Below are 23,324 nucleotides of genomic sequence, written 5' to 3'. Positions count from 1 at the left end.
GTCAAGCAATTTCCCACACAAAACTCTAAAAATACTGTTATGCCTACACCAGTCAGTTCTACAGGAAAGAGATCTGTATGAGCAATAATAAAGAAATTATTTCTATTAAGACTAACTGAGCTTAATGACCATCTAAAATCTGTTCTCATTTCTATGTGTAAGAGTAGTTGATATTTCTGGTTTGGAAGTGCAGACTACATGGCTGATGATGGAGCGAGTATGGAAAGTGACCATATTGATGAAGCACTTTTTCACAAAGTTGAAAAGTTATTGAGAGCTTATTTTTACACCTTTTTCATTCTCCCCCATCTTTAATGACAAAAGGAATTAAAACCCCTCAACATGCCTGCTATACCATGCGTATTCAACACATTACTACCCTCAGTCATCATAAAGGCTATATACAAAATGTATTGTTTCACTTCCCAAAATTCAGTCATCTTTAACTAACTACTCTCAATACATGAACTTCAGAGATGAGAGAAGTACCACTTTCCATTGGTCTTGGCTCTCAAAAACATCCCATACAAGTTTTACTCATACTTGGCTTAAGCATACATTTCCTTTTTGCTTGGCCACATCTGGCACAGATAAAGACATGGAAACAAAAAGCACAATAGAAAGCAAGCCTCCTCTGTTACCACAATTCTTATGCTCCTATACTTACACCTGGCATCATACAAGACCCAAAATTTTCTTTCCCCAGGCAAAAAAAACAGATCTGGATAAATGCATCAGTCCATGCTTAAAGCAGTAAATAACAGCAATAGAAGAGTGATGAAAAAGACTCTTTGGGGGAATAAAACTCTGAAAAAACCCAGTCTCAAACGAGTGAATTACTGCAAGTATTGTAACTGGATGGCAATCAGTGCTCTTAGCCAAGTTTGGTTTTACACTCTGAACAGCAATCCCAAAGCCCTCTCCTGAGGCTGTCCGTAGCTGTGACCTGCTCTGAACGGAGCAGCTTTTTTAACTTGTGCCGTCAGAGGTCACGGACTGAAGCAACTTCATTAGTTCTGCTGTTTTTAGTGCTTTTAATAAGCCAGTGCCGGCTGCGAGCATCTAAAACAGACAAGCAAAAGCCTCGAGAGTGGTCAAGGATCTGCGAGTTCTCCCTTCCCGTTCGCCTGATTTGCGGCGCTGCGGTCGCGCCCCGGACGCTCCGAAGGGCCGAAAACTGCTCCCGAAGAAGAGCGCCGCAGCCCCTGTGAGGCGGGAACAGCCCGGGAACCCGGGAACGGCCCCGGGACCGCGGGAATGGCCCCGGAGTGCGGGAACGGCACCGGACACGGGAACGGCACCGGACACGGGAACGCCGGGCGGGACGCGCAGTCTCCTGCCGGCTCGCCCAGCACAGACTACGCTTCCCGTGAGGCCGCGCGGCAGAGCGCGGGCCGCAGTGTGCGTCAGCGGCGCGAGCAGCCAATCGCGGCGCGGCCGCGGCGAGCGCCGTCCGCCGCCAATGTTGTTTTCGCTGAGTCGAGGCGCTGGTGTTGTTGGCGGCGGCGCCATATTGGAAGGGACGAGCGCCCGCTCTCGAGCAGCCCCTGGGCGCGGGCCCGGCCGCCGCCATGCTGTACCTGGAGGACTATCTGGAGAGTGAGTGTGTGCGCGGCGGGGGCGCCGGGCGGCCGGGCACGGCCGGTGCGGGGGAGCCGGGGGAGGCCGCGCCGAGGAGGCGGCGCCCCCCCTCCCCCACGGCAGCGAGTGACTGACTGGCTCCCCCCTCTCTCCCTCCCCCCTCTCTCCCGCTCCCCCGTGTCCCCGCAGTGATCGAGCAGCTTCCCATGGATCTGCGCGACAGGTTCACCGAGATGCGCGAGATGGACCTGCAGGTGCAGAGTACGTGAGTCCCGCCCCCGCCGCCTCCGCCCGCCCCTCCGCGCCCGCCCCGCCCCGCCCCGCGGGCACCGGCCCCGCCGCCGCGGCCCCGCCGCAGGGCGGGCAAGGCAGGAAGGAAGGGAGGGAGGAAGGAGGCGAAGCGGCGCCGCTCCGGCCCGCGGCAGCAGCTCCGCCCGCGGCAGCAGCTCCGCCCGCGGCAGCAGCTCCGCCCGCTCTCCCGCGCTGCCCCGGGGCGGTCGCGCCCCCTCCCCAGCCCGGCCCCGGCGCTCGGCCCGAGCGCGGCTCGTCATCTCCCGCTGGCCAAGCCCGTGCCGAGCGGCGCGATGAGCGAGGGGCGGGGCGCACGCCGCCGGCGCTGTCGCGGCTGCCCCCGGCCAGCCCCGCGCCCCCGCCCGCCGGGCCGCGGCGCGGGCGGCGCCCTAGCGGAGCTGCCTTCTGGGCTTGTGCTGCTCCCAGACGCCTTTTCGGTGGCACGTCCCAAACTCTTTAGATTTTTGATCCCTAAGAGCAGTGATGGTGGTTTGGAACATGAGTTATGTCCCACTCCTGCCAGTAGGCAGCGGCATGCTCTCCCTGAAACTTTCCAGCCAGCTCCCTAATAATAACATGGGAAGGTGCCATTTGCTCGGCCCTTTGTGCCCTAGCTGACATGCAACCCAAATATACTTTATGCTCTCGGTTTTATACAAATTATAGAAATGCTTACTTTTGTACAAGTATATATTGTATACAAAATACATTTATAAATACGCATCAGGTTTCTTTGTAGATGACTTTGTATCTCTGCTTATAACCTGATGTAATACACTGCCTTAGGCTGTTTTCAGGCTGCATTGCCATTTCATCTTTTCTAATGCAATCTTGTTTGGAACTTAGGTGTCCTGTAACACCCAGGATAGCTGTTGCAGTCTTTTAACACACAATTAATATGGTTAGCTATAACTGTGATCAAAAAGTATTGATTAATGAAACTGCTACTGCACAAAAGATGAGAGCAAACATCTTTTTTTGCAAAGGGGAATGAGAGAAAGAACAGAGATTGAAACAACAATGGAATACTGTATAGGAGTACAAAATGCAGCACTAAGTGGGATCAGTTCTGTAATACTGTAAATACTGTAAAGTGATTTCCATTGGATATTTATTTCAATGGACCTAACAAGTCTGTTTAACAGGCCTTATTAACACATGTAGAACTGTCTATAGGATTTTTTTTTTGTGTGTGTATTATCACCTAAACATTGTCTTGGGTTCAGTGCTTAAAGTTGTGGGAACTGTCATGGCTCCTGGGACATAGCACCTCTGAAGTCCCTATCACCAGGGAGAATCATGAGGGGGAGTGAGCAGCTCCCTGACATGGACAGTTTGGAATAAGTTCACAAATTTTATTTCATTTCTCTTCCATAAGAAGGCAAAGAGAATACTAGGTTATTTTTTTTTAGGTGTGTTTTAGAACTGAGGCAGCTAGCAGTGCCAAGACAGCAGATTGTAATTTTCTCTGCTTTAACGAAAATTACAAATAACACTCCATGTTGTTTACTGAAAATACTAAATGACATTGAATATTGTGTACTAGGACCAACCTTAGGTGTAGAGAAATTTTTCTTCAGACATTGGAACTTCTGTAATTCTGTGAAAAGATTGGCAAGGTATCCAAAAACATTTATGAAACTTCTGCACTAGCATCTCTTCAGCATGACTTGCCCAACTGCCTGATGAACACTGTGTGCAAACCTGGAGGTTGTTTTGTGTCTCAGAAGTACTTGAAAACAATGCTTTGATGAGTGATGCTGTCCCAGAGATCTACATGATTAGTAATTCAGAGATATCTCTGCTTCTCTGCTTCAGTGTCGTTGTTGACTTTGTATTCTGTCCTGTTTGAACCACAGTGACTCCTAATGAGGCAGGTTCTGCTGTTTATAGTTGGAAGAAACAAAAAACCGGGTCTATCTGCTGTATATTCTGATAAGATTGCTGTGGAAAAAGCAAAGATCATCTGAGCTGGGACTTGACTCTTGAGCTTTAACTGAGCTTCACATGAAGGGTTAAATGTGTTTATTTAAGTTGAAATCATGGATTATCAGGATTTCATGCTAAAATGTCAATATCTAGAGAAAGGACTGTTCTCATGGAAGTTTTGGCAACTCTCTTGTGAAATTTAACTTAAGAAATTACTATCTCAGAATATAGTGTCACAAGAAAAAATGGATGAACTTGAGTGTAGCAGAGAGAACTTAACATATAGTTTAATAGACCTGACCTGAACTTGGCTTTGCCTTTTCTGCTCTTTCAGGAGAGACCAAGTTTCTGTGGAAATTTTCCCCTAGGCAGTTCACCCAGACTGATAACACGTCCTCAATAAAAAGTGAAGAGGGAAGATACTTTTTTATCATTTCTTCTTTATGGAGCCACTAGAACAACTAACACTTAAGGTGTTTGTGCTCAGAGGATAGGAGATAGAACATTTTGTCTTTTGGCTTTTTAGACCAAATTAGAGTCATTTGGTCAAAGAGCAAAGATTTTAGAAGCCTCCATATAAAGTGTGTGCTTCTTGCTTGCCTCTCAGGCTTCTTAATATTCTCTACATGATGCAAGTGGAAAATGCTCATTGGTCAGCCTGTTTTACTCCAGAACTGTTCCACTGCTTTGTTTGTCTGGACCTAAATAAAGTTAATGTGAACTTAACATCACAACTGTTATGTCTTGGGATTAATGGTGCTCTGTCCAGTCAGTTGTTAGATTCCTGTTGGGTTTGATACTGAATGTTCCCAGTAAAAGGAAAATTGATTAATATTTTTGATCATTGAGTATGAATGATTTTTGGTTGTTTATTATATAAACAGTTCTAGCAGTGAATTTTCACAGTGTTGTGAAGACCCTTAGCCTATTGGATTTTCACAGTAAATCATACTTAGCATTTCATGAGCTTCTTGAACTAATTAATTAATTTGCATTTTGTTTTGGCAAGATGTGATCCAGTTTTAGTGGTGGTTTCTGAAGAGTTTCTTAGGTGTTTTGAACCCAGAGCCTGAATTTGTGGTGATTTGTGATTTGTGCATTGTCACATTTAATTTAAAACTGATAGCTGGGCAGTGTCACTGAGAATGCTGGGAAAAAACCTTCAGTAATGGCATCTATCCTGACACTAGCAAGGCTGTCCAAGCTAGTTTGACTGAGGCAGCTGCATGGTTTTGGAAATGTGCAAGCTGCTGAGTGCACAAGCTGTTGAAATAGTAAACTCAGTGGGAGAAGGGTGGAAGGGAAAGGGAAGGGAATTCCTGTTCCTGTCTCAATAAACAATGAAAAAAAAATAGCATGTGGTTGACACTTTTCTTTCTAGAAATAGTTAGTGTTAGAAAATGGGTGGTTTTATTTTTTCCCCTTATGATATTTCTCAACTTTGTGAAAGTGAAAATCCCATCCAAATAATACTTTATCAGTGCATTTACTCCTCTGGGGGTGGAGGGAAAAATTTGTGAATGCTTTCAATTTGCCCTGACCCCTCCTAGCAAACACTGGAGAGGCCCTGGACTTAAGGGCAGTGACTTTGCTTTTCAGTTGGTCTACCTTTTTGAGACACTAATTTTTTTCAATTATTTGGTTTTGTATTTGACTGTTTCTCTTAGGAGAACATTTTGTTTCCTGCTCAGTTTGTAACTGGCTAGAATGTTCCAAAGTCAGCAGTCTAGAGCCCTGGGTGAGGAGTTTGGGTCGTGCTTTAAGTCACTACCACTGCTCTTAGGGACAAAAAACCTTTAGAACTTGGAGTCCTGCCTGTCCCATGCTGGAGAGCACAAGAACCTTGATGAGAATCCTACCAGATTGCAATTCTGCTTCTTGGAAATAAAGGTAAATATTTCCCTCCACTGTCCACTGTTGCTTGGTTGTTTTGGGTTTTTCTTTTTTTTCCTCTCTAATAGTTTGCACCTCAGTTCTGTCAACTTTGTTTGAGAAAAAAATTTCCCCTTATTTTCTAATGTTTACGGACATGAGAAGATAACATTTGTCTCAATCTTTTCCTATGCTACAGATGCAATGGATCAGCTTGAGCAGAGGGTAAATGAATTTTTTATGAATGCAAAGAAAAACAAACCTGAATGGAGAGAAGAACAAATGACATCAATCAAAAAAGTAAGGATATCATAAGAGTGGATCAGATTTTTCTTTTGCAAACTAAGACAACCTTAGGAAAAAATAGTTTATGATTGATGGGAGATTTAAGTGTTCAGAACTGTGCCTTCCCTTGGGCTTTCATAGAGGTGGATGGAACTACCTTGGAGGAGAAAAGTGAGTGAAAGGTTTCTTTGATCAAGAATTTCTCTGAAGTTTTGAGGAACACTTGCTAGCATTTAAAAAAATGTAATCCTGAAATAGTGAGGAAGCCTGGTACTAAATTTTGAGCTCAGATTTTTTTGTTTCTGTTTGTGTGACATGAAGTTGCCCAAGTTAATGTGCTTTCTTTTAAAGGATATTTTTCGAGCTTAGATTCAGCTTTTCTGTGATTTTCTGCCTATGTCTTTCTACACATTATACATATGGTCTATTTAGCTTGAGAGAGGGAGGAGTGAGAACATGAATATTAATGTGTTCTGTGTTATCCTTCAATACTTGAGCATTGGTGATGGTATTTTTAGCAATGTAGTCCATCATTTTGTCAGGAGAAACTCCTTTGTAGTCTCCTACAGTGGCTACTTCAGCCCCTAATCTGGGTAAGGGTTGTTTTCTTCTTTAACTAATACAAATAGGATTTTAAATTCTAAAAAAAGAAAAAAGTCAGAGCTCTGACTCTGCTAGAATAAATGAAAATTTTTCTACTGACTTTAGTTGAATCAAAATTTCAAGTAGTTTTCACAGAAGATACTATTCAGTGGAAATTGAGAATTAAAAGACAGTAAAATCCATTCAAATCTAAAGTAAAAACATCTGAAAATATACCTTTTTTAAAAAATAATTTGTCTGCGAATTTTCATTGGTTAGAGGAGGCTTTTGGATTGTTTTAGTCAAATTATTTAGAATGCACTTATAAGTTAGAGAAACTTATTTTAAAGTAATTAAAATTATATACACTATTACCCCTGTTTAATTAGAGTGCGGGAAGGGCTTCCCCACAGAGTACTTCAGCATCATTTTGAGGAGCAGTAGGATTTGTGGTGGTCCTGAAAATAAAAGACACAGTCTTATTTTAAGTCCGTAACATGATGCTGTGTAATATAAAGTAAATCCAAGATTGTTTAATTTCTTGCAGCATTTCTTGCAGAAATCTAAATATCGTTCTAGTAGGAAGTAGCTCCTTCTTGTAATTTGGCTTTTTCTAAGAGAGAGAAAATAAATTGATATATAGTATATCTCTCATTTAAAATTCAGATGACTGTTGTTTACAGTAAATGTTCAGTCTTTCTGAAAACTGACTTAAATTTGTCCTTTTGACTTCTATTTTGTGCTTCATAACAGCAGCTAAAACTTACTGAAATTAGTTCAGTTACATTCATAATTTAAAAAAAATTCTCTTCATAACAGGATTATTATAAAGCTTTGGAAGATGCAGATGAAAAAGTGCAACTGGCCAATCAAATATATGATCTGGTAAGTGGACACAAGACATGTGTTGAATTACCTAAATTTATGCCCTAAGAAGTTCTAAGCATTTTGGTAAGCACTGTAGTTGTGCTTCCTGTACTTTTATATCATCTACATACAGATGTTTTGCTGGTGAAAGAAACATTTAAGAAACATTATTGACTTTTAAGAAATTTGGGTAGTAAGTGTCACTTAAATATAAAACAGATAAATAGTATTAGAAATCATAAGATTTTAATGCATGGGTTTGGCCTGTTTAGGAGACTGGTTTAGAGAATCCCTTGTGATGCAGTGTTGAGGATGCCAGGAAGGCTGGACATTCTTCAAGAAGGAAATCTTAAATGTGTAGGAGCAGCCCATCCCCATGTGCCAAAAGAGAAGCCAGCATGGAAGAAGACCAGCCTGGCTAAATACAGAGCTTTGGCTTCAGTTTGGGGGAAAAAAGAGAGTGTATCACCTTGGAAAGAAGGGGCAGGCAACTTGAGAGGGCTACAAGGATTTTATGAGGTTATGTGGGGAGGTAATTAGCCCAAGTTGAACTGTATCTCATTACTGCTATGAAAGACAAAAAATATTTTAAAAGTATGTCAGCAATAAAGGAAGGGCTGTGGAAAATCTCCATCCTTGACTGGATACAGAGGTAAGCATAGTGATGGAGAATGAAGAAAAGGCAGAGGTATTGTGACAATGCTTTCATTGTCACAATAATTAATAAGCAGACCAGTTGTTCACAGGGTACCCAGCCCCCGGAGCTGGAAGAAGTGGGTGGGGAGCAGAATGAAGTCCCTGTAATTCAAGGGAGGCCAGCAACCTGCTGTGACACTTCGATACACACAGGTCTAGGGCTGTGATGGGATCCACATTTCCCCACTGCGGGAGATGTGGAAGAGGTCACTGAGCCACTTTTGGGTATTTACCAGAGGTCCCAACAGACTGGAAATTAGCAATTAATGCCCACATACAAGAAGGGTCAGAAAGAGTGTCTAAGGAAGTAAGGGCCTGTCAGCCTGACTTCAGTGGTGGGGAAGGTTGTGGAGCAGATCATCCTGAGTGTCATGACACAGCGCAAGCAGGACAACCAGGGGATCAGGTCCAGGCAGTGTGGGTTTAGGAAAGGAAGGTCTTGCTTGACTAACCTGATCTTCAATGATGAATTGACCTGCTTGAGGGAAAGTCTGTGGAGGTTGTCTACCTGGACTCTAGTAAAGCCTTTGACACTGCTTCCTACAGCACTCTCCTGGAGAAACTGGCTCCTCATACCTTGGGCAGGTGCACTATTCGTTGAGTGAAAAATTGGATAAATGGCCAGACCCAGAGAGGGATGGCATGTGATTTAAAGTTTATTTATTTTACATTTCTCAAGAGAACAGAACCTGTAAGTCAGACTACACTCAAATATAGAAGACATAAAATAACTGCTTTAGTTTCATTAGAGCTAGCCAAAAGTTTGTTCAAGAAGTTGGAACTGCCCCTTCTCTTTTGCTTAGCTGGTAACTGGAAAAACCTCCCAGTTTTTAATAAAGATGGGTAAATTTTCCAGTATGATTACAGATGTAGAAAGCATTTGGAATGTAGTGTTTCTTTTCATTATAGTGAGTTGAGAATTTTTTTGGTTAATTTTGATACCCAAGAGTACATCATAGTTTGCTGTAACACACAGAAGTCTCCACTTTCAGTTAAGACTCACTACCTACCAAATTTACTGGTGTTTATAGTGGCACACAAATTGCACACAGGTTTCAGTTCAGAACTTGCAATTTTCCCCCAGAGCAGCCCAATTTCTACTAAAGTCCATGTCATGTACTGTTCTTTCTCTTCCCCTTTAAGTCTGCATAACCAGAGCATCTCCAAGTCTTCATCTTTATTTCCAAAAAGAAGTGTCTTGGAGCTTTCCCTATGCTATTCTGGTGTTAACAGCAGCGTCCCTGCCAAGTGAGGGAAATTGAAGTGACCAAGAAGATCCCTTCTGTGCATTATTTGCTTAATGCTGCGTGGCACAAAATTGCTTAGCATGCCTGAGATTAAGGACGTAGATACTCATGTTCCAGAACTGGATGCTATTTATTTTTGCTTCATCTAACAGGTAGACCGTCATTTGAGAAAATTGGACCAGGAACTCGCTAAATTTAAAATGGAACTTGAAGCAGATAATGCTGGGATTACAGAAATATTAGAGAGACGTAAGTATGCATTATTTTCTTTAAGAACTTCACAGACTTTCTGTCAGTTTGTCAATTTGCGGGTTTAAAGTATCATACACTTGTTAGTGGCTGCCAGTATTTTCACCCATGTTTTAACCCACTTTCAAATTTTAGTTTAACCCACTCTAAAATTTTAGTTTCAACCTCAATTTATACCAGTGAAATCAAAATACATTTAAGTAGAATAATTTTTGCACACAACTGTTGTCCTTGTGAATTGCTACAGTAAGATACATAATTCTCTAACCTGTTTTAAATGGTTTTAGGTATTCAGCCAAGTACTTTGGCCTAAGTATGCCGTCTACCCAGTTGCAAGGGTAACATTTCTTCCTTGAACTGATTGCCACCAAACTAAGGAGGGTCATTATTTTAGTTTTCCATGTACTTGGTGGTTTTCTGTTTTAAAGGGCAAGAATGGGTTGTTCTATAATGAGCCAATGAAGGAAAAATATTTTTAGGTAAGAAACCTGCATGTTAAATACAACCATGCTGATATTCAGAATGTGCATAAAAATGTAAAGTTGCAGCTTTTTTTGCCACCTTGGTGTAGAAGAATCTGGCTCTTCTGTAATTATCAGCATTTAGACATCAAATGCAAATGTGATTTTGATAAATTTCTAATTTGATTTAACTACTGTGATTATGGAGTTAGTGGCTGTCCTCATAGCCAAAGATAATGAAAATTGACTTAAGCCATTTGGAGATATTAGGAGTAAGTATTCTTTCCTGGAACTTTTTGTGGCTATTTTGTATAAGTTGGGAGTTTGGGCTATTTTATTTGTAATTGCTATTACAAGTAACAGGCACAATAAAAGAAAACTCTAAATTAAATGCTATTAATTAACTGGCAATTACAGAAAATGACTAGTTTAGTTTAATTTAAATCCCAGCTGGTTTTAGGATGTGGTGCCACCTTTTGTTGAACCATGTGTTTGGAGGGGTTGCTAGATAGGATTTCAAGAGCTCAAAATAGAGAAGCACTAGACTGCATGTTGCATCTTTAAGGTTTGTTTGGTTTGAGGGTTATGTTGCCTTTTTTGTTTTTAAATAAAGCTAAAAGTAGGAGACTTACATTTTTAGCTTTCAGAGTAAGTAAATACATAAGGTTAAAGACCCACCAGAGGGCAGCCTTTGGGCAAGTTCATAACGTGATTGAAGTTCACTCCGTCAAAATAGCTCCTTATGCTTTGATCCTCTTCTAAAATAATTACATTTAAACTTTTGTAATATTTATGTATTACTCATGTATTTCAATGCTTTTTGAAAGCACTGGAAGAGGTAAAGAAATGCTACAGATTTTGAAAAATAAATGTGAATTGCTTTCTTGTTTTGTCTTCTGTGTAATCGTAAGTCAGTATGTATTACAACTACTTCAGAATCTTTTTGTTAGAGATTGATGAACAAAATATTGTATATTGTTCCAAATTCATAGTCAGAGTCTCTCCTATGCTGTGATTATTTAGCCTCATCTTACAATATTATTCTTAGACATATACTTAGATTTATGCCCATCTGACTTTTTCCTTTTCTGGGGGGAGGGTGGGGGTGGGGTTTGTTGTTGTTTTGTTGGTTTTGTGGGTTTTTTTGTTTTGCTTTTATTTGTATTGTTGCTCTGTATTTTGGATGTTAAGAAAATCTGGATGATGATCTGCAGCCCTTTTGAACATTAAACCATCTTGAAAGATGAAAGTTTTCTTGAGTTTTGACTGAATGTGACAAGGTCGACTCAGTGGGACAAGATGCCTTTTTTATACAGTTTACATTGTTCATACTGGTGTAGATTGTCAGTACTTCTGGTGCTGCCATTCTGCAACTCATTTGATTAAGTGGCATGGTGAGGGCAATGTTGTTGGTTCTTCTTATTGGCCTTGATTTTAAGTTCTTGATTTCAGCAGTTGGACAGTAGCAGTTACCAATTTTTATTTGAGAATTAATCTAACTGGCTCCTGGTTGTACTGTAGAAAGGGTTTCAACTCCAGCAAAAATTCTTCTGATTAAAATAAATATAACTGCATTGTGATTAGGTTAATATTTTAAAGATCCCTTTAGTATGTAAAAGTTAAAACTCAATTTTTGTATTCTTCTTACCTCCCTCTTAGGGTCTCTGGAGCTGGATACACCAGCACAGCCTGTGAATAACCATCACTCCCATTCTCACACTCCAGTAGAGAGTAAGTATTTGAAACTTATAAAGATGACCACTTTTTATGTTTCCTTTGATTTTTTTTTCTTTTTTTTGTTGAGTAGTATGAAGAAAAAGATGGTTCAGAATTTTTTTCCCTCCATCATTGCAAGGAGAAAACAAAGTATTATAAATATTAATAATATCTGTTAAGAAGAAATGCAAGAATGAAATAGGTTTTGCTGGTACGAATTAGTTGAAAGTGCTAGTATAATTTGCCTTTCAAGCTGAATAGATTTTACATTTAAGTTATCTTCATTTATTTCATTTAGAAAGGAAACACAATCCATCTTCTCACCATAGTACAACAGATCATGTTCCTGAAAAGAAGTTTAAATCTGAAGCTCTTCTATCTACCCTGACATCAGATGCTTCTAAGGAAAATACACCAGGTAATCCTAATTGTCTTTCATTTCATTGCTTTTTAGTCAGAAGAAGAGAAACTTAATTATATTTGTGAATTAGTCTTCTGAAATCACAGAATTATGGAATAAGTAAGGTTGGAAGGGACCCCAGTGAGTCATCTGGTACAGCCTCCCTGCTCAAGCAGGGTCATGCCAGACCACATGGCACAGGATTGTGCCTAGAAAGTTCTTGAATATCTCCAGTGAGGGAGACTCCACAGTCTCTCTGGGCAGCCTGTTCCTATGCAACCTGTCCTGTGTGTGGTCACCCCCACAGTACAGAAATTCTTCCTTATATTAATGTGGAGCTTCCTGTGCATCAGGTTCTGCCCATTGCCTCTTGTCCTATTGCTCGGCACCACCAAGCAGAGCCTGGTTCCATTCCCTTGACACGCTCATAGACAGGGATGCGGTCCTCTCTCAGTCATCTCTTCTTGAGGCCAAACAGGCTCAGCTCCCTCAGCCTTTCCTCATAAGTGAGGTACTTTAGTACCTTAATCATCTTTTTTGCACTCCACTGGACCCACTCCAGGAACTCCATGTCTCATACTGAGGAGCCCAGAATGGGACACAGCACTCCAGACGCAGGTTTGCTAGGGCTGAGTAGAAGGTCAGGATCACCTCCCTCAACCTGCTGGCAATGCTTTTCCTAATGCACCCCAGGACACCATTGGCCTTCTTAGCCCCCAGGGAACACTGCTGGCTCAGAGACAGTTTGTTGTCCACCAGGACCCTGAGGTCCTTCTCCACAGGGTGGCTTTTCAGCAGGTCAGCTCACACCTGCGATGTTGCATGGGGTTATTACTCTCCAGGTGCAATGCACTTTTCCTCTGTGGAATTTCTAGACCCTGTGCCATTGATAATGACCTTCTGGGATGTGCCATTCAACCAGTCCTCAATCTGAGACTGATACCCCTTTTCCTGGGATTTTCAGTCACTTGAAACATGAGAAATTGCAGGCATTCTTACTCCTCTGTGTTGTCCATTAAGTGTGTATTTGTTGTCATTTAACAGCTGTATGATGGCAGTTTCTTTTTATCTACACTTTGAGGAAGATAACAGTACAGTTTCGTTCAGCTAGTAGTAGAAATATAAGAGCTTAATGCATTATTTTTGGGGAAAAAATGCATACAACAATTTCCAAAGTAAGGGTAAAGAATATTCGCACCTTTTTTTTAAGAGTTGGTCCAAAAATAACATTTTTTGATGTATTGTCTATGTCAAAAGAGAAGTCTTTTTTGTATATAGTGACTAAAAAAGCCTAAACCTTTCTGCATGTTTTCAATATGAAGGTGTTTCATAATTTCTTTTCTGAAAATGGAAGACTAAGGAGTCTTAGTAGTAGTAGTGAACTACCTCAGTCATGTTTGTCAGTTTTAAGTCATTTCAGTCATGACAATTTCAATTTTCTTTGGAAGAAACTTTTCATGAGGCTGCAAATAAAACGCAGCTGTATTTGAGCAGCTGTCATTCTGCAGATGACCCTGGAAATTGTGTTGCATTGAAACTGATCTGTAGTTTCTAGAATTAAGATTGTTGGAAGTTTTACTTCAGAAACAGTATAGGTGTGCGATCATTATACCCTCTTCTTGATGATTATAGTAGTGAGAATTGTTTCAATGTAGGCATATGTATAGCAGCTGCATCTGTTCTTCAATAGCTGAGTATCATTGTGAGAGCTGTCTTTCTTAGCACATGAAGATAGATAGGGGAAAAAACTTCCCCCCCCCCCCCATAAACAAATACTGGCTGTGTCTAATTACTTTTAAAAACTTTTTTCCAAATGATTAGACTGCTCTGATGCATAAATGGAGTTCCTACTCTTTCACTGGTTGTCATATAACTCTTCTTAAATGCAAAGGAATTTAGTTTCATTTTGAATTTCATAAATGTGTTCTATTCATCAAGGGTGTCGAAACAGTAATTCATCATCCTCTTCAAACAATGCATACAATACAAACTCTTCTCAACCATTGGCATCATATAACCTGGGCTCATTATCTTCAGGATCCGGGGCCGGTGCAATTACCATGGCGGCAGCTCAAGCAGTGCAAGCCACAGCACAGGTAATGTCAAAATATTCTTGTCATTCTGCTATCCACTTAAGATTAAGAGGAAAGGCTGGCAGGCTAGTGACTGGTTTTTTGGTGTTTTTTTGTTTGTTTGTTTGTTTTTTGTTTTGTTTTAATCCAAATTCCCATGATCACTTTCAGCTGATGTGATTCAGTTCTTTTATTATAATTTTTTAATATGCGACAGTTTCATCCTGTATAGCTTGCCTAAAGGGACAGCTTGTTTTCTGACTTTTCCTGGAATATATTCTTACACATTTAACTACTTTATGTATGTAATTTTGTTAACAAAGTAACAAGTGAACCTGTGCATATTATTAGCAGTTAGTAGCCTTACTTAGGAGCTTTACTGCGTAATCTGATACAATATCAGCATTACTTTTAGATGAAGGAGGGAAGACGAACATCCAGTCTAAAAGCCAGCTATGAAGCATTTAAGAACAATGATTTTCAGCTTGGAAGAGAATTTTCATTGTCCAGAGATTCAGCTGGATATTCATCATCAGCTCTGGCATCTACATTAACTCAGACGTTAAGTTCATCAACCACAGATTCACGAAGTGGCAGAAAAAGCAAGTAGGTTTTCTTACTTGTTGACTGCAACTATAACTTTTAAGACAGATGAGCTTTCTTTCGAAAGGTCATGGGCCATATTAAAAATACATTTTATTTAATATCTGGGGGTGGGGGCGGGAATCAGCAGATGGTAGTTACTACCCTTGGCCATTTTTTGTGCAGGGCTGTGTTCTTTAATCCTTCCACTTCTTTTTCTTTAAGCAAACTCACTCCATTGATTTGCTTTTTTATCTGAGGTACAGTCAAGTTTCTTCCCTCACTTTTCTGTGTTTTGGAGAGATTTGATGTAACAGCAGTTGCTGGGAATTACTGTGTAATGCTTTGTAGATGGTTTTGAAATAATCTGAGATACTTGATGCCAGTTTCAAGTAAACATGAGACTTTCTAATGACTGACCATCTAGAACAGGAAATAAATTTAATTTCTGATTGAAATGAAGTTTTAAAACATTTTTAACAACAAAATATCACAACACGTTCAACAATCAAAACTTGTATTTGAAAGAATTTGTCTCAAAATACCCATCCTTTTAAATTGTCTTGAGTTTTTTTCTTCATTCAAATTTGTGTGTTCACAACTCAGTTAATAATGCTGTTTTAGAAGCATTTTTCATCTATGAATATCTTGGGTGTCAGATCTGACCTATAAGCAAATGCAGAGAAATTTTATTCTGGCACCATTCCTATGGAGTGATTGCTGATGGTTGAGTGGAGTTTAACAGAGAATCAGTCATCTTCAAAACAGTGTACATGACATATGACATTATTTATATGTAAATTCTTGTTTTATTGGTAACAGTTTTTATAAGATCTTAACACCAAGGCTGTTGATGGAAAACATTGTGAAGAAAAGCATTTGTTAAAGCCACTTGACAGTTTAGAGCTGTTAAATTCCATTGATTAACGCACGTCCTGCGCTTGTAAGCTTGTTTCCTTTTCCAAGAGCATACAGTGGGTGCATTCCAGTGCTTGCAGTGGTTGAGTGAAATATGATGGTGAATGACAGCTTTGGGATTTACATACTGCAGTATTTCAGAGTCAACAAAGTATTTGTTTAGTGATTCTTTTACTTGGTAGAAAATAAATCATCCATGCTACGTTTTTCCTTTTTTTTTATTCTTCCTCAGAAACAACAACAAATCCTCAAGTCAGCAGTCCTCATCGTCATCTTCTTCTTCCTCTCTATCATCATGTTCTTCTTCATCTGCACTGGCACAAGAACTGTCTCAGCAAACAGCAGTAATACCAGAGTCTGATTCTAATAGCCAGGTTGATTGGACCTATGATCCAAATGAGCCACGTTACTGTATTTGTAATCAGGTAAGGATGGCCTCCAAATTGAAATACAGCTACAGTTTATTATTACTGCTGTTTTGATGTAGCTGAACTTCCTTCTCTGAATTCTAATTTTGAAAAAACTATATTTTTACTCTTGAACTTCTGATCTGGTTTTATTTGCTTACTGGTGATGTGAATAATGAATTGTTGAAGTTAAAAATAGTCTGTTTTTTAAATTATGCAATATCCTTGGAGAGTTACAAATCTGGTAATGGAGACTTCAGAAATAATTAAAATAAAAAATTGAGGGGGTTCGCAGTGAATTTAGTGTTTATCCAATCTGAAATATGCAGATATATCTTCTTTTGCATAAACAATTTTGGAAAATCAATTCACTATGAATTATCGTGATGACGTTTACATTGTGTAACAAAAGTAAAATGAAAATGTTGTTACTGCTATTAATGGAAAAACATCAAAGGAAGAAATATGAATGTGGTTCTTTCAAAATGTTAATTGCTAAGGTTTTTTTTTCTTATTTTACTAGGTGTCCTATGGTGAAATGGTAGGCTGTGATAACCAAGATGTAAGTAACAAAGTTCAAAAGGTTCATGAGAGGCTTGTGCATATAACTTTTGCATGCAGGAGTTGCTTTTTTTCAGAGTTTGTTTTTCAGTAGAGCTTTTTTAGAGTAAAGTTCATATGATTTGAACCATCCTTCAGGAAATTTCTCATGTCTCTACACAGCTTAGGTTCTATTAGAAACCTGCTGCCTTTGCTAGGTTCAAAAAGCCCTCCTTCAAAATATCCTTTATTTCTGAGAATTTCAGCTATTTCACTACTAATAAGAGTTGTCCTTTTCAAGTAAAAAAGTTTCAAATAACAGTTGAATACAATAATGTATTTACTGAGATAACTGCATTTAAACAGAAGTGAGTGATAAGATTTCTTTGTCAGCCTTAGTATTTCAAAGCAGAACATACTTATTTTTCTCTGTAATGCAAGTCCATATATGACTCCTAGAATTTTTATAATTTTTCTTAGCGTTCTGATTGTATGTTGTGGATCTTCCTCTCTCCTTTTGTCCTGTGACTTGTGTGAAATGCAGAATCTACGCTTTCACTCAGGTTTCATTTTCATAGAATTGTATTTGTGATATGCATTTTGAAAAAATCTGAAGTCACAAATCCTCTCTTTTAACTTTTTATAGTGCCCTATTGAGTGGTTCCACTATGGATGCGTTGGACTGACAGAAGCACCGAAAGGGAAGTGGTACTGTCCACAGTGTACAGCTGCAATGAAGAGAAGAGGCAGTAGACATAAATAAGTTTGTTCATCTGGCAAAAAATTGCATACTAAAGGTTTTATAAAGGCCTTGGGAGGAGAGGGGCGACTCTCACCACACTTCCTTGCAACCACTGAAGAGTAACATAGCAATCATAGAATGGTATGGTTGGAAAGGACTGTAAAGATCTTCTAGTTCCAGCCCCCAGTCATAAGATCTTGAACTATTGGTTTTGCTAAGTCATGTTTTAATATTGTAGGTACATTATTTATGCACCTTGATGTGCTACAGAGACTATTCCAGTGAGCCTTGGATTGTTCCAGTGGCCAACATATGCAGACATTTGTACTATCAAACCATTTTCTCTAAGCAGTGGGCATTCTACAATTACTCTATCTTCCAAAAATTCGATAAGTCAAGATTTTAAATGTATGTTTTATATACAACAGGTATATTCTGCTGCATGTACTGTACTCAAGATTGTTACGTAACACTATGTATATTAATAGTGCTAAAAGTCAGTACTTCTGAAAGGAAAAAGAGACAGTGGCTTTTAAAATGCCTTTATAGCTTTGGTTCTTTATGAAACTTCATTCAGCAGGCTGAAAAAAATGGTTCTTGTATACAGCGGGCTGTTGTCCTTTAGGGTACTTGAGTATGTAAAAACAAAAAATGCTGTAGAATACAACAAACTTGTGCCATTAGTCTTTATATGTTTCTGCTCCAGAGAAGGCAGGGGCCATAAGAAGAAAAAAAGGTGTTAAAGTGATGATAAATTTTTATACAAAATCTGTTTATTTTTTTGTGCAAGTAATTCTTTAAATTTGAATTGTATTAGGTGTAAAATAAAAGAACCTCAACTCCTCATATTGTTTCCTGTACATTTGTCAAAAAAAAGGTCTCTTGCTGAAATGGTTTTACAAATTTCCTTTTTTTTCTGTGGCTCTTTAAAACAGCAGCACTGAACAGAAGGATGAGGTTTATGCCTGTTTTTTCCTTCCTCCTTCTTTCCACTGTTAAAAAATATGCTTTCCCTTTGAAATAAAGATTTTACTTCAGCCCTGTGTTAGGCTGAAAGTCTGTGCCTGTCACGTGGTAGCTTTCCAGACCCATGACCAGGAGAGGGAGAGAAGTAAGCAGTGTTCCATTGCATGACCGTGCAAATAGGGTCAAGGTAATAAAAATAGATAGGTCCATTAGTAATAAGAGTATGTGCAGAGAATGAAACAAGGCTTCTGTCACACAATGTCTTTTCAAAATGAAAAAAGTAGGCATTTAAAGTCATGAACTCAGGAAAAGTACATGTGAAAGAAGGGAAATGTGATTATGGATGATAAATAGACTTTGGCTAAAGAATAAGATAGAAATTGGTGAAAATAAACAGCAAGGAGCAGTTAACTAAGGTTGCCTTGAAACTGGGAACCCAGCCCACTGTGTGTATTTCTGTGGAAATCTCAGTCTAAAAAAAACACTTGAAGACTAGAATATCTGGTTTAAGTGAGGCTGTTGAGACAGTGGAGATAACAAAGTGTTTGTTTTGTGGGAAACTGGTGCCATGCTATAAATTGAAATTAAATAAGCAACCAGTAATCTAGACTCTTGTTACACTGAATGTTTGTCCCAAGGGCTACAAACTAGTCCTTTGAGATTTAAGACTGTATACAGCAAAATCTTTCACTCTGTTGGTAACCATACCTAAGATGGTACCAAAACTACAAATCCAAAATAAAATTCCAACTTCTAGTGTGAATATTGGATCCCTGTTTCATTGAGAAATAGAAATGATTTTTTCATTGAGAAATTAGATCTCGCAAGAAGAAAAGCAGCATTAGGCAGTGCAGTTTCTTTTAGTTTCAACGTTCCAGCATTTCGGTGAACTTTCAGGATGAGGGCTATTTGTAGTACCACAAACTGAGAACCAATGTGCTAAGCATTCGTAATGGAACAAAATACTGTCTATTCCTCATAGAGAGTATTGTCTGTATGCACTGGGGAGCTGTAACTTTTGTTTATTCTAGATCTGAAATGAAAAAGAGGGAGAAAATACATAAATGGATACTAAATCTGAAAATCCCACTAGGTTGTCTCTGAATAGTGAGGGATAATTTGCATTCTTCTTTACCAAACTTTGCAAAATGTTATTCACACACAGTAAAGGTCAGAAATTCTGAGGTTTGTTTCACTTTTCTGTTCTGCTTCACCAGGGAGGTACTTTCCACTGTGAGTTGGGTTTTCTTGGCAAGTTTTTTTCATCTCCCTCCTCATTCTTCTGGAATGTCTGGACCATACTTTTTTTCTTCAAGAGAGAGATGGCCTTTACCTTGACAGCAGAGTGTTCAATTTTTTTAGACTAAAATCTCTGAGAAGCAGAATTTCAAGAGGAATAAGACTCTTGAGTTTTTACACTCTTCAGCGTATACATGAATACAGTTAGGCTACACTGTATGAATATAGTCACTTCAGTTTTGTTACTCCTTCCTGGTTTGAGTAAAATGCTCTGAGAGTAACGTAGCTAAAAGGAGAAAAATGTCACTTGAGCGTATCTATACCAATGTACATTAATATTCCTCTAAGCACTTTCAAATATATATCTTGCTTTTAATACTCGTATAGTATTCAATAAAGACAAACAGCAGCTTTTTCCTCTAGATAAATCTATTTCAGAGCTATTTGAGCGTGCAAAAGTTGTCAACAAGTTGCATGACTTGTCAAGCCATATAACTTGCCTGACAGGTTTCAGGCTTGTCCTTCCATTGGTCTTGTATTTTAAAACCCCCAGTAATTTCCTATATTAATTCATTATAGCTATAAAGTCTTGATTATAAACATTACTTTAAATGCATGCTGTGTTATCTTTTTATAGGGATAAGAATAATTCCCTTATTCAGTCCTCAAATCCTGAAGGTATTGAAAAGAAAACCCTAGCATATTACAGCTAGAATAGAGAAATACTTGCCTTGTGACTGTACAAGAAATCTACCTAATGCAGTAGAAAATGATGAACAGTGCTAGGATCCACAACTGCTAATATTTTTAAAGACCTAATACCTATTTGTGCCTTGTGCCTTACATTATGAAGATTCCTGTGTATTATAAAATTCCTGCCAATTAGAAAAAGTTTTATTCAATTTAAAGAGAACAATGAGCAGATTAGATGCAGTTGTTCAGCTACAATTTTTATAAATTTCTTAAAAAGGATAACATTTTTGATGAATCTTTGTTGCTGAACAGATTTAGTTAGTTAGTTGACAGCTAGGTTTTCCTATATGTGGTATAAGCCTTTTTTAATAGAAAAATAAATAATAGTTATACTGTATTTTCAAACATGAGGATTAGTGAAACAGAAATAGGGAGCAATGTGAAGATAATTTTATGTTTCTTCTGCCTTCAAAGTTTTAGCCTTATAATTTCAAAGCAAGTTTTATGCTTTGTTTTCAGAAAAGAACATGTGGGATAGATGTTTAGATAAACTTTCCAAGCATGATTGTAGCTGGAAGGGGTCAGTCAGGGAAGTGCTACAGAATTAGGGAATCCTTTTTTGTTAGATGTATAGGAATAGTTTTCCCTGTGATAATAAAAGAACTTTTATTTACAGCTCTGTTTTCTTTTAATGAGCTAAAAATTACATTTTTATTAGGGGTTGGTGTGTAAAAATAAGTGTTTATCATATTTAAAAATTGTTCTAATAAATGTTCAGTTATGTAGCTTGCATGAAAAGATGACAAGCTAGAGTGTTTCTGCTGTGATGAATTCAGTTGGATATGTTCTTCTTGATTTAAATTACTTAAAAGTATGTTTAATCTCTGTGTCATGTTATTTGGGGCTAGAATTTAGAATTTTGGGGTTAGAATTTAGGCTTTTAAAGACAGCAGATTCTGTAGATTGATGGATTAGCCAATAGTTGAACGAACTGGCTATAAAAACGTGTTCCTTAGTCAGGTCTGGAAAACAAAACGGTTCTATAGTATTGACCAACCCCTTATTTTAATTTAGGAAAGTATCCTATACATCCCAGGGATCTTGCTGGTAGCCTAATACTATTGGAATGGCTAAGGAACTGAGGAGTAAGCAGAAGTTAAGGTAGGGGTTACTTCAATATTGCCCTAAAAAAAAAAATCTAAATTATGTATTAATAATTTTAATCCAGAGCAGAAATTTTCTTAGACAAAGACTTACAGCTTACATGCTTTTGCACACAGAAGTGATGATTTCAGAAGTAATGATTATCTTTGAGAGTGTCACATCAGAACAGTTCTGCCTGTCTCTTCTTTAGCATTGTTGGTTGCCCCTGTAAGACATAAATACAATCTAAAAAACACACTGGGAAAACATCTCAGTGAAGTTTTAGCCCAGGACAGGGAAATGAAAGATGATTCTAAAAAACAGAAAAGAGATGAAAATCCAGCTTTAAGTTGGATTTAACTGTTTTTATTACCTGCATTAATGTTCAAGATTTTCCAGTGCTGAAGTACTTTTCACTTTGAAAGTGCCCTCCAAACACTCACCCACAGCTATTTACTTAAAGACTTCTGTTAAGAGGGTGAAAGGAATGTACTGAAAATGTCTCTTTTTGGAGGCTGACAAGCCTTATAATATAAAAGAGTCTAAGTTTTCTTCTTCCCTATTGTTTGAATATTAAGCAGCCATATTTAAACTCATGACAGAGACACCAAAACATATTGCTCCTAATTACATCATCACATGATAAAATTGTAACCTGATTTCCTTTTTAGCAAATGATAGTGTGATTTTAAATCAATTCCAAAAATTGTCTGTAATTCTCTCTCCAAAGACTCTTTTAAAACAAGTTAATTAATTACCAGTTATACATTTTATTAATTTTCAGTGTTGGCACTACCTGCTTTTCCATTATTTTCCAAGTCAACGAATTTCTTTATAATGCTTTAGTTTTTAAAGTTCATCAAAACATAGTTATACAGAAATAGTGATTAAATAAAAAAATGTATTATCAGGTTATTCATCTACCTCATACTGTATTTCAGAGCAATTCAGATTTGGCTATATTTTGGTTATGTTTAAATTTTTTTCAAAATAAAATCCTAAGTACATCTACATCTACCTCTAGTCCTAGAACATAACTCCATAGTTTAAAAATGTAACAAAACAACACACAAAAGAAACAGACTCCAACAAACCAGTAATGTGACAAAGAACAAAAATGCTTTTATTCACTTTTCAGCCCCTCTAGACAATTCAAAATATGTGTGAAATATTGAAAATGACAGCAAAACATTTCAGATCTCTCAGACCTGAGAAATATATTTCTTAAACCTTGGTTTTTCAACCAACCTTCGCCTGGAATAATAGTTTTATACATGATCTGTTTAATCAAAGTGTTCAAGATCACCCACTGGCAGTGTGATGTTCAGCCTTGTCCCAGCTGTGCCCCAGTGGTTCCACATGACATCCCTCCCCACTTTCAGCTTTCAAGCCCATCAGGTGCGTTTTGAGCAAGCTGTGCAGCCCATGAGGCCGGAACTGAGAGGCAGTGTAGTGCCTCTGCATGGGGCAGGACACAAAGAACTCATCAGACCACATATCAGCTGCAATGCAGATGTTCTGTGTGGTCTCCTTCACTCCATTTATTCAGGCCACCTGGCTTTGTAAGATGTAAAAATGGCTAAATTGAACTTTCAGCTCTACTTTCAGAAATATCACACTGAGTAGGTTGTCAAAAGTCAGTGCTTAAAAGATGTAATGTACTTAAAGGTATTTCTAAAGTAACTTCTGTGCCACAGTGTTATGTTATCTTGTTCTGCAGCAATCATGCTGAGGCAGCTGGACTTGTGAGAGAAGCTGTATTGTAATGATCAGATTGAGAAGTTAAGATGTATACTGTAATCTTTTCCTGCTTATCCATAAGAACAACAAAATAGCATGGCTTGCA

General features: G+C 38.6%; 1 protein-coding gene across 4 annotated transcripts; it reads left to right on the top strand.

The window, feature by feature from the left end:
• The first annotated feature begins 1,430 nt into the window (after nucleotides 1-1,430).
• Nucleotides 1,431-18,283, top strand: ING3 (inhibitor of growth family member 3). 4 transcript variants are annotated; one of them, XM_021553464.2, is made up of 13 exons: nucleotides 1,574-1,599; nucleotides 1,771-1,842; nucleotides 5,469-5,691; nucleotides 5,873-5,973; nucleotides 7,360-7,425; nucleotides 9,503-9,599; nucleotides 11,720-11,791; nucleotides 12,075-12,194; nucleotides 14,115-14,272; nucleotides 14,664-14,854; nucleotides 15,981-16,173; nucleotides 16,679-16,717; nucleotides 17,342-18,283. In XM_021553464.2, the coding sequence occupies exons 4-13, from the start codon at nucleotides 5,878-5,880 to the stop codon at nucleotides 17,456-17,458; spliced, it is 1,149 nt and encodes a 382-aa protein (XP_021409139.1). In that variant the 5' UTR covers nucleotides 1,574-1,599; nucleotides 1,771-1,842; nucleotides 5,469-5,691; nucleotides 5,873-5,877; the 3' UTR covers nucleotides 17,459-18,283. The 4 variants fall into 4 exon arrangements, with proteins under 4 accessions (XP_021409138.1, XP_021409137.1, XP_021409139.1 ...); XM_021553463.3 differs by lacking the exon at nucleotides 5,469-5,691 and having other exon boundaries at nucleotides 1,431-1,599; nucleotides 14,214-14,272; XM_021553462.3 differs by lacking the exon at nucleotides 5,469-5,691 and having other exon boundaries at nucleotides 1,431-1,599.
• Nucleotides 18,284-23,324: the final 5,041 nt, after the last annotated feature.

This window comes from Lonchura striata, chromosome 5 (assembly GCF_046129695.1).
Source record: "Lonchura striata isolate bLonStr1 chromosome 5, bLonStr1.mat, whole genome shotgun sequence".
NCBI classification, from domain to species: domain Eukaryota; kingdom Metazoa; phylum Chordata; class Aves; order Passeriformes; family Estrildidae; genus Lonchura; species Lonchura striata.
Note: the sequence above shows the minus strand (reverse complement) of the source record. Positions and strands in the feature narration are given on the sequence as shown.

Bases quoted from the DNA above. Each gene is read 5' to 3' on its own strand.
- ING3 (XM_021553462.3), top strand. From the start codon at position 1,572: ATGCTGTACCTGGAGGACTATCTGGAGA. The intron at 5,974-7,359 runs GTAAGGATATCA...TCTTCATAACAG, and splicing joins AAATGACATCAATCAAAAAA to GATTATTATAAAGCTTTGGA. The intron at 11,792-12,074 runs GTAAGTATTTGA...TATTTCATTTAG, and splicing joins TTCTCACACTCCAGTAGAGA to AAAGGAAACACAATCCATCT.